General features: G+C 36.8%; 1 protein-coding gene across 1 annotated transcript in view; it reads right to left on the bottom strand.

Moving 5' to 3' along the window:
- The window catches only part of GARS1 (glycyl-tRNA synthetase 1), a gene marked incomplete at both ends in the record, with an annotated part of 38,691 nt that overhangs the window by 22,746 nt on the left and 1,754 nt on the right, over positions 1-14,191 (bottom strand). The window contains 5 exons of the mRNA XM_084229316.1: positions 2,389-2,465; positions 2,813-2,901; positions 4,312-4,453; positions 5,809-5,911; positions 6,535-6,636. Of these exons, the coding sequence (XP_084085442.1) occupies positions 2,389-2,465; positions 2,813-2,901; positions 4,312-4,453; positions 5,809-5,911; positions 6,535-6,636 (513 nt within the window). The remainder of the gene's footprint in view (positions 1-2,388; positions 2,466-2,812; positions 2,902-4,311; positions 4,454-5,808; positions 5,912-6,534; positions 6,637-14,191) is intronic.

Genomic DNA, 14,191 nt, shown 5'->3' with positions numbered 1-14,191 from the left:
GTTCAAGTCTCTAGATCAGACTACAAAATTTTAAAAATATATGGAGAAGAACATGTGAAATATGACTACAATAATGCAATCAACCAAATCCAGGCAGCAGAAAACACTAAGGAACAAATGTCTCAACTTAAAATTTTTTAATGAAAATGTAAGAAAAAAAGAGATTTAAAAAAACCTACAGATCAAAAGAAATTGAAGAATATATCAACCAAAGTACAGCCATTATCTGGATTCCAATTCAAATACCAAAAAAAGTAAACATTTAAATCAGTTAATGTAAACACTATTTGATTTTAAAAATTATTAATATTTACCAAGGTGAGAGCAATGAGGTTTATTTTTTAAAAATCTTTATCTTTTAGAGCTACATAATTAAATATTTACAGGTGTAATAAAATGATAACTGACATGCACTTCAAAAAATTCATGGGAAGGCAGGGAATTTAATAGGGAATAGATTCAACAAAATCTGTTAATACTGAAGCAGGCTGGAGGGTATACACATAATTTTTATGCCATCTTCTACTTTTGAATGTTTTGACTTTTTCAATATAAAAAGTTTTACAATGACTTCAAAACATGGTACATCCAGTGATGGGTTAGCACAAATGAACAGTGAAGAGAAAGGAGAATTCTGAGTTGTTGAAACCATGTAACAGGAGTAAAATTCTTCCTACCATAGAGGGTGAATCAATGCCTTTTAAAGGAACGCTCATACTTCATACAGCTTTAAAGGAGTCACATGCATTAACAGATACAGAAAATGTGTTTGTATGCTCAAGTGTTCTGAGTACTATACAATTTCCAACAGGTCCCTAATTTTTCACTGAAGATTATACTGACAGCTCTATGGTTATTTGATATGACAAATGAAAAAACAAATTGCTCTCCTATGGAAAACATAATAATTCAGCGTAATTCATGGCATTTCTTTTCATTTCTTCTTTCTTTATTAACACAGGTCATACATTTGGAAGAGGAAGGAAATGAAAACTGAATGTGTGAGTATAGTAGTATCAAAACACAAGAACTGATTTTCTACACCATGAGAAACCATACTAAAGCAATGAGCTACAAGCAAGGAACAAAATATACTTCACAAGGACCAAAATAAATCTGCAAATGAGTCAACAGTCAGACTAAGATGATTTTCAATTCAAAAGAGGAAGGAGGAAATTTCTCAGCTAATGTTAAAATTTCTCAGACATCACATGTTCAAAAAACATGTTCACAAAAAATTAGGGCAATAGTAGAAAAGTTTCCAGTAATTCTCACAAAAGCAAAAGCAAAGAGTTAGAGAATCCTACATTCAACCTCACATATATATAGAAAATGTAAAGAAAGGATGTATAAATACAACATTGTTTTTTTTTTTTTTAACCTAAGAAAGTAAATAAAATTGAAGAAGTGAGTCTTGATAGACCTCACGACCAAACAAGCTATGAAGAAAATGTACTTTGCTTAAATGGATAAATGACGTTAAGAAAGCAGCAACATATATACACATACACATGCATCTTCCTGGGGCAGAGATGTGCAGTTTTCGTCATACTCTTAAAGAGAACTGTGAGCCAGGACAAGAACTACTTTTTTTTTTTTTAAAGATATATTTATTTATGCATACAAGAGCTGGGGTACAGGCCAGAGATGTGGGGGGTGGGGCGGGGAGAGGAGGTGGGTGAGAGGATCCACCAGAGATAGAGCGGGGAATAGAATAGGCAGACTGACTGAAATACACTGCTGAGGGAAGCAGCGGAAAGACAGGAGAGGTCTGCCTTGCCATGTGGGTTTCTCCCTGGCCAGCCGGGGATCGAACTCGTGCTACAGAGGCTATGATTGCTTCATAGTGTGGTGCTTAACCCCTTGCACCACCAGGGAGGCCTAAGAACTACCCTTGATATGGAAAGTATTCCTACACTTGGCGAAAGTCATAGATTATCCCTACGGTCTCTATTGTTGTTCATAAACTTGTCACCTTAAATACAAATGATAAAACTTTAGTTCTATATGGTCATCAGGTTCTAAGTATAATAGCATTTATCAGGGAAGGTGAAACCAGAAGCAGATCAAGTCACTGATGAGAATGTACTCATAAAGATATCTGCCCCCAAGTCTCCACATCAACACTGAACACTACTCATCACTGAACACACTCCTCTAGTTTTTGCTATTAAATCCACAAAACTAATTTCCAAGGAGAGAAAACAAATTTCACACCTGTTTACACAGACTTGCTAATTTTGGTTGAAATAAAGGGTTAGCCACCAAAGATATAGAAAAGAAAGTAAAAATGCACTGTGAACAGGGTCAGCACAGTGTGGAATTCAAGTTATCATGCCCTGAAACAAACACTCAAGATACTGTGATAAAGTTTTCTCAAGAACTCACCTGGGTCAAGACACTTTCCATCTCTGATTTCTTCTCAGCTGAACACTTCTTATCAGACATCAATTTCTGTAAATGAGCTGTCAGAAAAGCATTGGTACATGTCAATTTCAATCAACATGAAAAGTTTGAGTTTTAATGTGGAACAGGCCAAAAAAAAAAAAATGAACCCTAGGAAAATGCTCTTAATTTATATGAATCCCATGACTGCTTTTACAGAGACAATCATCATAATGCCTTGATCCTTTTGCTGACTTGGAATGTCTAATTAGTTGCTTGTAATTTTTTTTTATTTTAAATAAGGCAATTGATACAAATACTTATCAAGAAAGAAACTATAAAAATAATTTGAGAAAAGTTTAATCTAAACCCTTTGTTTTGATCAACCCTACTTGAAGGCATATTTACCTGAAAGGAAGAACCATACCTTTCAATAGATGGTCTGCACGGAAACACTCTCCATTTTTAACGTCTTTCACCATGAAGTCAGCAAATTTGTCTACGTGGCCAGAAGTCCTAAATTAACAAACACCAAGTCCACCTGTCATTTTACAATTAACCCACAGAATTTACCTTATATGACAATGCCCCTCCTATATATTTCTCTATCTGATTTATATCTGTGGATCTGAAAGATGGACGCTCCCATATCTATAATACATCTGTGGTAGATAACACTCTGTGGCATAGAAAATTCTTCCTCAAATCTATTCTCTCTCCTTAAATTCTCCCTTCCCATATGAAAAAAGGTATCAATGAGATTATACTTTTTAAGTCTGTGCTACTTTGCAGAATCGATTAATCCATGTCTATCCCATTATTATTGTGATCTAAGAAAAGGTCAAAACCAGGAGAAATGTGAGCAGGCAAGAATCCACAATAACTCATATAAACACTGATCCTTAAGGAAAGAGTTTTCTGCCAGTAAAACGTATAAGAGTATTGGTGTTATCCCTATACAGTTCCTATTAGCAGAACAAGTAACTAAAAAACAATCTGTTCTGATATTTTAGAATCATTATTAGGAATTCACCTTGGCTGAAATTTTTGAGAGAGTCTGAAGAATACAAACAATGAAAATTACCTCTTTACTAGGCAATATTAAATAAAGTGATCAAATGAATTAATTCTTAAAATAAAGTGGTAAGAATTATTCTTTCATAGTTTTAGGTCAAAAAATCTGGCCCTGGTAGGAATAATCTAAACTTTTACATTAAAACCTCAAACAATTGTATTTATTCAAAAGGTATACCACACATCTTTTTGCCCAGAACTCCTATGAACTTATACTAAGGAAATAATCAGGCCTATCCACAAAAGTTCATCTATCAGGATGTTTACTGCAGTCAAAACTCAGACTTCCTACAACATGGCATTAGCTAAATAAATTCTGGTACCTCTATAAAATAGAGTGTAACACTGTGATTAAGAATGTTCTAAAAAGACAATGATGTAAGTAAATATTCACTGACATTATGGGGGGGAAAGGTCAGAAGCTAATAAAACATTGATAAAACACTGACACCAATGTCATATCAATATATGTACACATATATACATACAGATTCTTAATTAGAACACTGTATTCTGTTTTATGGATGAGGCAAAATTTATGTAGCTAGTGCCGTGTTGTAGAAATTTCAGCTGTTCCTAAGTTTTGCCTATATTAAATATCCTGATAGATGAAGTTTTGTGGATACCCCTGATTATTTCCTTTGTGTGTGCGTTTTATATATATATATGAACTTATAGAAAAAAAAGATATATACAACACTTTTAACAAGGCATTCTGTAGGCAGCAGATGTATATTCTCTTTGATTTTATTTTCCAGATTTTAACAATAAACACAAGTAGTTTTTATAATCAGAAAAAGTTACTTAAATTTGCACATCATAGAATTTTGGTCCTCAAAGCAGAAATCTTACTTTAAAACTGGCTCAGGGGTGAGCATGGTGCAATCAATCTCTAGAATCTGTTCCTCATGGATAAAGTGCTGCCTCCAGGTCTGAATAATATTGTTCTTCAAAGCACATCCAACTGGCCCAAAATCATACAGACCACTAACACCTGAATATACAAAAAGAAAATATGTACTTTATTTTGTCTCTCTGAACAAATCAAAGCAAGGGGACAAAACAAATACCTGTAAGTCTTCCTAAACTCCCTAAAAATGCACTAAGTCGACACTCAAATCCTTTAACACAAATAGCCTTACTTCCAGATAGCTGGCAGAAGAAAATTAATAAGCTGTCATTCCATTTACAATTTCCCAAGTTTGGAATTTTAAAGTAGGATTAGCAAAAAACTAAAACAAAGTAAGTTCTTCCACAAGAATCAGAATGATGAAGCATAATATAGTTTTCTACCACAGATATTAGAAAATAACTTGTTGCATAAGCTGATAACAACGATCTAATTAATTAATTCTTGGGTATTTGAGTCACTATTTAAAGTTCAAGAAATTAAACATTTATAGATCTGCTTAGACAAGCTTGAATTAAGTATTAAATTGACTCAAAGTACTAAAAGTCTATTAGTGTTACAATGCTCTCTGTTAACTATACAAAATATCATTTATATTAAAATATGATAAAAATAGGGCCTCCCCTAGTGGCGCAGCAGTTGAGCGCTGGGCTGCAAAGCTGCTGGCAGCCTCTGCAGCGCCAGTTCAATCCCCGGCCACCAGAGAGGGTCCCACATGGCGTGACAGACCTCTCCTGCCGGCGCCCGCTGCTCCCCTCAGCAGTGTATTGCTTCAGTCTGCCTGTTCTGATCCCCGCTCTGGCTCTGGTGAATTCTCTCACCCTCCCGCGCTTCTGACTATACCCAGTGCTTGTATAAATAAATAAATAAATAAATATTAAATTAAAAAAAATAAATAAAATATGATAAAAAGATCTTAAAATATTTCTTCAGTGAATTATACCCACCTTCATATAGTATTCAGAAAGATGTAGAGATTTCTCTATATACTTATGAAGGTGGTTTTCTAGTGGTCACAAAAAGTGAGCTAGGAACTCCGGTTTATCACTGCCCTTGTGTGGAAGGATATAGTACATTCCACCAGTGCGACAAAGGCCCTCTACTGCTCCAGAGACCATATTGCATTTTAAGATGTCTATCTAATATGTATGTGGATCTATCAACTACTCAATGCCTGGGCCTTCAACAATTCCCTACATTTTTAATGGAAAAAAAGCAGCCCTCAAGAATAAGTAGGTTATAGGGAAATAAGAACAGATATTATACCAAATGGCTTACTCTAAACAAAAACAAAATATCCTCTGCTTTACATAACTTCATACAATCAGGTATCAACTATTTATAGGTACCATTAGTATTATTAGATACCAAGCTGTTTTTCTGATTTAAGAACAATATTAGTCACTGATAAAATTTTCTTTCTGCCATGAATCCCTTACCTCCATAAATAGCAAAAGCTTGATCATAGAAAAATCTCCTTTTCAGGGTATCTTCCATTTTTGCTCGGTCTACAATGTCATCTTTGGGCTGTAAAGCTAGCTCCTATAAGGGAATTTTAAAAAGAAAAGGTGTGAATAAGAACCTGAATTTACATACATGATATTTATTTACAAGCAGAATTCAGTATAAAATTTACCAAACATACAAGATTTTGATGCTCATACAACAGAAACCCTAGGGTTTTTACCTTGCGTTACAGAAAAGATTATTACCTAATTATTTAGAAAAGTTTATGATAATTTCTGAAACTAAAGTGATCACGATAGCAAAATAGTGACTTAAAACTCCAAACTATTTCAGTTTGATGGTGGGAGCAGGTACTAAATGATAGAACTTTTCCTTTAAAAAAAAAAGCTTAAAAGCAGCAAAAACATTATTTCCAGGCATAGGAGAATTCATAAAGAAGAGCACAGTGATTTCATGGGGAGTAATAAGTACTTGATTTGAGTCTGGGGGAAGGAGGTGTGGGTTGGGGTGAGGGAAGCTTCACAGAAAAGGTGATATTTTGAGATGTTCTTTGAAAGGAGTGTGCTAAGCAGGGAAGGAAAAAGCACCTGGATAAAATAAATGCTATTGCTCAAAAACTTTTATAGTTCTCTCCTGCTCAATAAAAATGGACAATCCTATACCTGCTTAGGGTTCTATTTTAGGATCCCAAGACTCACCTTTGCCTCCAGAACCCTCTTCCGGGCTTTAAGCTCAGCTACTGCTCTGTCTACATCTACCTGGGGTGCTTTATCTTCTTTGAGCTTTCGAACAAGATCTCCCTAGACAAAAAAAGAGAATTTCTTATTCAGGATTGGTTTCAGAAATCAACAAAAGTTATAAGTGTGCTTTTATCCATGCCTTTTAAAAATCTGTGTAAGACTGAGGAAATATAATTTTTTGTTGTGTGAAAGGTCATTACGAATAACTGAAGGTCTTTGCCTGTGGCATTTACAACCCATATAATATCCACATAAGTTCATAAATAACTGTTTACCAGGTGACTATCACTGATTTTTTTTTTTCTTCTGGGGGGAAGGAGTGGGGAAAAGAGCATTGATTAAAAGTAGGAATAAGCAAGATTAGTACTTAGCCCACAGAAGAACCAATAAAAAGACTACCTGTCCTTGAGTCCTCTCCTCTCTTAACAAAAAATGACAGTCTTAGTTGTCCACCTACTTCTCTCTTTGACCATTTCTTCTCAGTCACTTCTGGCTCATCTTCCTGTTCTTAATTGTTGGAATTTTTCACCTTACTAATTTCTCTAGATACTTCATTCAATTTCAACAACTTACCGCCTGCACACTGATTTCCCTACTAATGTGGTGGCATGAGTATTCTGGGAAAACTATAAAACAAAAACACTACCTACGTGGTCTGGAAACCTCAAGCTGAAAAACTAGAGTTATCAAATTGACAGAACTCTTGGATACCCAACAGAAGCAACTGCTCTCTGGAGTTGAAGGGAGAGCAGACCTCCCACATAGGTCTACAATGTTCACAGATTAGTCACCACAATAAAAAGCACAAAACTCAAAATTTAAAAATCCACGAGGAAACAAGTTACCATGAGTGAGACTCAGCAGAAATGACAACAGAATTAGATCCTATAAAAATATTAGGAGTCTGGGGCCTCCCCTGGTGGCGCTGCGGTTGAGCGCTGGGCTGCGAAGCTACCCGCAGCCTCTGCAAAGTCAGTTCAATTCCCAGCCACCGGGTGAGGGTTCCACATGGCGCGCAGACCTCTCCTGCTGCCCGCTGCTCCCCTCAGCAGTGTACCTCGGTCCTTCTGCCTGCTCTGCTCCCCGCTCTGGCTCTGGTGAATTCTCTCACCCTCCCACAATTCTGACTGTACCCAGTGCTTGTATAAATAAATCTTAAAAAAAAAAAAAATTAGGAGTCTGTCATTGCCTTTCTCCTGTTGACATTTTCCAAGTTCCTACTTTCTTCCCTTTATTCAATGACAGTCACCCTCCTCTCCTGCAGTCACTTTATGCTTTAGAAGGTCCCAGTTAGAAACTAAACTAATGAATATGCCTTAATCAAAATCATTTACAGCAACTGCATTTACAGTAATTCTATCTATATACACATATATAAACATCTGCTTATTTCAAATTTGCATACTGAAATATTCTTATAAATTACGTTTTATTTATTTGTATCACTCCAGGGCCTCCCCGGTGGCGCAGTGGTTGAGCGCTGGGTTGCGAAGCTGCCCGTGGTCTCTGCGGCACAGGTTCGATCCCCTGCTGCTCCCTGGCCACCGGAGGAGGGTCCCACATGGCGCGCAGACCTCTCCGGCCGCCCGCTGCTCCCCTCAGCAGTGTACTTCGGTCCTTCTGCCTGCTCTGCTCCCTGCTCTGGCTCTGGTGAATTCTCTCACCCTCCCGCGCTTCTGACTGTACCCAGTGCATGTATAAACAAAACAAACAAACAAACAAAACAAATAAATAAATAAATAAACATGCCTCTATTTGTATCACTCCATTTAGAGCACTGTATATGCACATATTTTTCTTCAGTTAGATTTATATAGTTATTTTCTTTGAATTTCATTATATCATAGTAATAGGGAATTCCAAAACATCTCCAATAAAAGGGACATCAGTTCTGATACAGTTGAGAGCCACTGAACCTATTATTCCTCTCATTCTCTTATCATATACAAATTAAATCTGGCCCGTTATTACAATAGCACACTTTATTCTTTTTTTTTTAAAAGATTTATTTATTTATGCATACAAGAGCTGGGGTACAGGCCAGAGATGCGGGGGGTGAGAGGAGTCACCAGAGACAGAGTGGGGAGCAGAACAGGCAGATAGACTGAAATACACTGCTGAGGGGAGCAGCGGGCGAGTCAGGAGAGGTCTGCTGTGCTATGTGGGTTGCTCCAAGTGGGTTTCTCTCTGGCCGGGGATCGAACTCGTGCTGCAGAGGCTGTGGATTGCTTCACAGTGCGGTGCTTAACCCCATGCACCACCAGGGAGGCCCACATTTTATTCTATTATCCTGACCTCTCTAGCTAACGCAATATCCTCTTCACTTTCCAACTTTACTTTAGCTTCACTGCACTTACAATACCTAAAATCACCATACAAATGGACTGGCTTATTTATTTAAATGCATTTTATCTCCCCCAATCTTAAAATAGTCTCTCAAGACAGGGATTGTAGCATGTCAATTCTGCCACTTAAATATTTGTTGATTGACATCACAACCTAAACCTAACAACAGCATCAAGCACCTATTAGTCAGCAAATTATCTATTGATTTATTCTTTACTCTTTCAGTGGCTTTCCCCCCCTTCTTCTACATGTCAGAATATCTACCTCACAAATGTTTAAAAACTGTTTTTTGATGGCGATAAAAATTCTATGAGAACCTGTGTTCTGAAGAGAAATTGGCAAGTAGTTCTTTTCGAATATCTGAAAGTAAGTAAGTAGCTTTTCTGAATGTCTACCCAGTGTGTCAAGTACTGGGACTCCTACATATATCATCTACCTTTTCTTTTGGAGTCCCTAAAGGACACTGTAACTAAGACACTACAACTACAACTGCAAGTAAAGACAGAAGTAATATTTAAAAGTAATGGCCCTGAATCACTTTTCTGTCTTTTAAATTCAGGCATAGAATTAGACATATGTAGATTTAAGCAGAAACTAGCTACAGCACATGGAAACAGTGTGAAAGGAAACATTCCCAGAGAGTCATCTAGCACTAAAAACTCAGTGAAGAATGGAAATAATTGTGTTGATTCTAACCAACAGAATATTTAAACCCATAATTAATATTGATCCAATTCTAAAAACAAAGAATTACAAGTGATCTAAACATGGAATGAAAAGTACTTAAGAATTCCTAATTTCTAATTATTTTCCTTCTATCTCAGCTACCCAATTATATTTTTGTATTTGTGTGCTGTATGAAGCTGATATGAACATCACCAATATCGCTAAATAATCTTTAAGAAACATCAACTAGAAATATAGTTCCTGTATATGTTTACCATTAAGACAAATACTAGCACTCAGAGTATGGGATTATAAAGCAAAGTAATTATCAGCAAGAAATCATTCCAAGGGATCTTACTCATGGATCATGTGTCTTGGTATATATTCAGTTGACCAAGGAAACATTTCTTCACCTTTTAAAGATGTTTAGCTTTACACATGTGGAGAGTTTCTATTAGGATTAATGAGTTCACCTCAGATTTCCAGTTCTTTTATAACCATTAACAGAAACTTCACAGGCTTCTCTTTTGTGCTTTGTGGATTAAACAAGAGTTCTTTTTTTTGTTTTTTGTTTTTTAAAGATTCACCTATCTATGCATACAATAATGGGGGTACAGGCCAGAGGTGCAAGGGTGGGGGGGTGAGAGGATTCAGCAAAGATAGAATGGGGAACAGAACATGCAGGTTGACTGAAATACACTGCCGAGGGGAGCAGCAGGCAAGCCAGGAGAGGGCTGCTGCGCCACGTGGGTTGCTCCCGGGCCGGGGATGGGTTGCTCCCTGGCCAGGGATCAAACTCGCGCTGAAGAATCTGTGGTTAGCTTCATAGATTGCATCCCAACTCCCTGCGCCACCAAGAAGGCCCTAAACAAGAGTTTTAATGGGCATTTTCAGTTCAGAAAATCAAAGCAGAGAAAAGTCCAGAGCTCTTCATTCTAAGCCATCTTACAAGTACTAAGATCTGAATTTCATCTGTGTCTTCCCAATTACAGTAAAAGAAAATATGAAATGCTGAAAACACAAATAATGTTTCTCACAAGCATTCTTTTTTTTTTTAAAGATTTATTTATTTATTTATACAAGTACTGGGTACAGTCAGCAGCACAGGAGGGTGAGAGAATTCACCAGACCCAGAGCGGGGTGCCGAACAGGCAGACTGACGAAGTACACTCCTGAGGGGAGGAGCGGGAGGCAGGAGAGGTCTGCGTGCCATGTGGGACCCTTGCCCATTGGCCAGGGATTGAACTGGCGCTGCAGAGGCTGCGGGCAGCTTCACACCCCAGTGCTCAACTGCTGCGCCACCAGGGAGGTCCCTATCACAACCACTCTTAACCTTAGCGATTTAGACAATAAATCATCACTTAAAAGACCTCCCAAGAAATCATTAAAAAGATTTCTATTATTACGAAACTCAGAAGACACAATCCTTTCATAAAGCTTCAAAATGTTATCAAAACCAGAATCACAAGAAAATATGTGAACTCCACATCAGCAATGGTTTGGTAAAGCCAGCAATACAGTAAATCACAGTCAGCACTTGCCATGAATTATTGCATCTTAATATCTATAATAACTCTGTCCCCATATTACAGATGAAGGCACTTAGCTACAGAAAAGTTAAATAATTTGCTACAGGTCACTAGATAGTAGATAATAGAGTTAGGTTCAAACTCTGAAAATAAAATCTCACAGTCTACACTTTTCATTATGAGGTGAGCAACACAAAAATAGGCAAGCACATTTAGCAAGTCTTCAAAACCTCTCCTATCTTGACAATTGTTAAGTTCACTATAGGTTAAAAAAATCCTTTTGGTTATTTTTCTCCATACTAGATTCCTTGTTGGGGCATCAAGCTCTATCATCTGCCTAGTGTAGATGGACCTAAATCATTTCAAGGTGGCCTTATAAGTCCAGACAATGAACTGGGAATATCTTACCAAACCCCTACCCCAATGACCCCTAAGTCTTCAGATCAGTAAAAGTCATCTCAACTAGTCCTGTTTACACTCTAAGACTTTGAAGCACATATTTCTTTACCTATAGATCTCATTCAGTGTTTAAACAAAGCCAAGGCAGGGGGCAAGGGAAGTGATATGGTGATGGACTACTTTTTGACAGGAGGGTGTGATCAACACAGTTAAATGCTGAAGACAGGTAAAAGAATGATGGAAAAAAAGTACCCATTAAAGTACTAGGCAAGGCAGTGGTAGATATCCAAGGCAGAGAGAAGCAGATAGGAAAATGAATGGGAAATGAGAAAGTAGAAACAATGAAACTTTAGGAAACCTTTGACTGTAAAGGGAAAAAACAAAGCAGTCTGAAAGAATGGGAGCTTCTGGAGGCTGTGTTCAAACAGCAGTCCAAATCTGTCACCTTACAAATCAGATACTTCCGTTCCCCTAAAGCAACAGTTCTGTAACTTTTTGGCCTCAGAATTCCTTTGTTGCTGTTAAAAATCACTAAGGAGACCAAAATGCTTTTGTTAATGGAGGCCATTTCTATCAATTTTTAACTTAGAAATTAAAATGGAAATTTAAAAACATTGATTTATATAAAGTAACAATAAAAACTCAGTAATGTGACAATATGCATAAAAATATCATTTTTGTAAAAATAACTTATCTAAAATAAAAACAAAAGCAGTGAGACTGAATCTTATAATTTTGCAAATCTCTTTCATTTCTAGCTTAGAAGACAGATTTTGGGTGAAGTATACGAAGAAAATCTTACATAGCTGGAACAGGGAAGAGAACTTTAAGTCTTTTCAAATTAACTGTAGATATTTCTTCCTTGATAAACTAAACCTTTGACAAGTAGTAATTTATTAAAGTGCTTCTGGGGGCTGCAATTTGGAATTGAAAACCACTGCAATGAACTTTTTTTTTTTTTTAATAGAGGCATGTTTTATTTATTTATTTGTTTGTTTGTTTATACATGAACTGGGTACAGTCAGAAGTGCAGGAGGGTGAGAGAATTCACCAGAGCCAGAGTGGGGAGCAGAGCAGGCAGAAGGACTGAAGTACACTGCTGAGGGGAGCAGCAGGCGGCAGGAGAGGTCTGCGCGCCATGTGGGACCCTCCTCTGGTGGCCGGGGAGCAGCCGGGGATCGAACCGGCGCCGCAGAGCGCTCAACCGCTGCGCCACCGGGGAGGCCCTGCAATGAACTTTTTGTACTGTTACATTAAATCTATTAATGTATCATAGATTCTGAATGCATCTTTCACCAATACCTGATTTATAATATCATGCATTGGTCATCAGGAAATACTGGTTAACTAAGTTTTGCAGATTTTCCAAATACTGGTCTATTTATTACACAGTCACCAAATAACTACAATTTGATATTACCGCACATCTTATCAGAAGTCTTAAAGCACTGTGATGCTCTCACTCACAGCAACAAATAACAAGTTTCCCCAAATTCTAAAATTTCCCAATTTTATTTTTATTACTGGTCACAAATACTACCAGTTGTCTTCTTGCAATGAAAAGCTTCACTCATTTTTGAGAAAATGAATACCCAATACTCGTGATTGAATTAATATCTTGTCAAACATCTTATAAACAGTGTTCCATGAAAAGAAGCAGAAAATTCAACTTGCAGCTCAGTCACACACATATTCTTCCTGAGGTCATCATCACATTTTAGTATGCTTTATGCATTTCCCTATTTCATCAGACAGAATATTTTTAAAATGTATGTGCAAAGTCTAGATTTAAAAAAATTAGTCATCTTTACTACTTTATCATAAAGGACACTAAAGCAAAATTGACTTTTTTAAACTGTTAGGGTGTGGCAAAGAATATAAATACTTAGTAGAGTGTCCCTGAGTAGATTAGTGCTAATGGCCATCAGTTTTACCCACCAATGCTTTTGCAGTGCAAATATCAATATAGTGAAAAATGCAAAAAACATTACAGCTTTACTATGAAAATGGCTTTGACCTTGGGAACCTCCAAGGATAAGCCTACTAAATATAAAGATTGTTCTTTATTCTGAGTTTTGATCTGCCTTTTTTGTGTGTGCATTAAAACGTCTTTATGAGATAAAGGGGGAAATCTGAGGGCAGTTTGTTGCACTGTGTTTTTTAATGCCCTTATTCAGCAAAATAAAGGCTGGCCACACTTTCCTAATTTCCATTTTTTAAAAAGCAGCTTAATTGTGCTACTTATTTCTCCAGGAAATAAGTATGATTATGCCATGTGAAAATATATTTCAGTCAACAAACCAATTGTATCCATGTGGCATAGCAGGTAAGGAAATATATATAAACATATTTATATCAACCACATGCCACTAACAAGTCCAGTTGTCAAACATCTTAAAAATCTCACTCTAAGGACATCTTCAATTGCACAAACTTTACAATGGAAATATGTAAAATGCATAGAGGTGACAGTATATCTTGTTCCCCTCATAAGCAAAAAGCAAAAAAAGGTGGAAGTAAGGGAGAGACTTAATTTTTTACAGTCCCTTCCAACTGACACTAGAATCAGTGTGACTCAAAGTTCCAGAGTACTGAAATATGTGTGGCCCTGGAAAATTAAAGAAAAACCCTACCTAACTTACATAAACTAACTTACATATCCAGAAAAGTATCTT

The sequence above is a fragment of the Talpa europaea genome, assembly GCF_964194135.1.
Source record: "Talpa europaea genome assembly, chromosome: 3".
Lineage (NCBI taxonomy): Eukaryota > Metazoa > Chordata > Mammalia > Eulipotyphla > Talpidae > Talpa > Talpa europaea.
The sequence above is the reverse complement of the archived record's forward strand: the minus strand, read 5'-3'. Positions and strand labels throughout refer to the sequence as shown.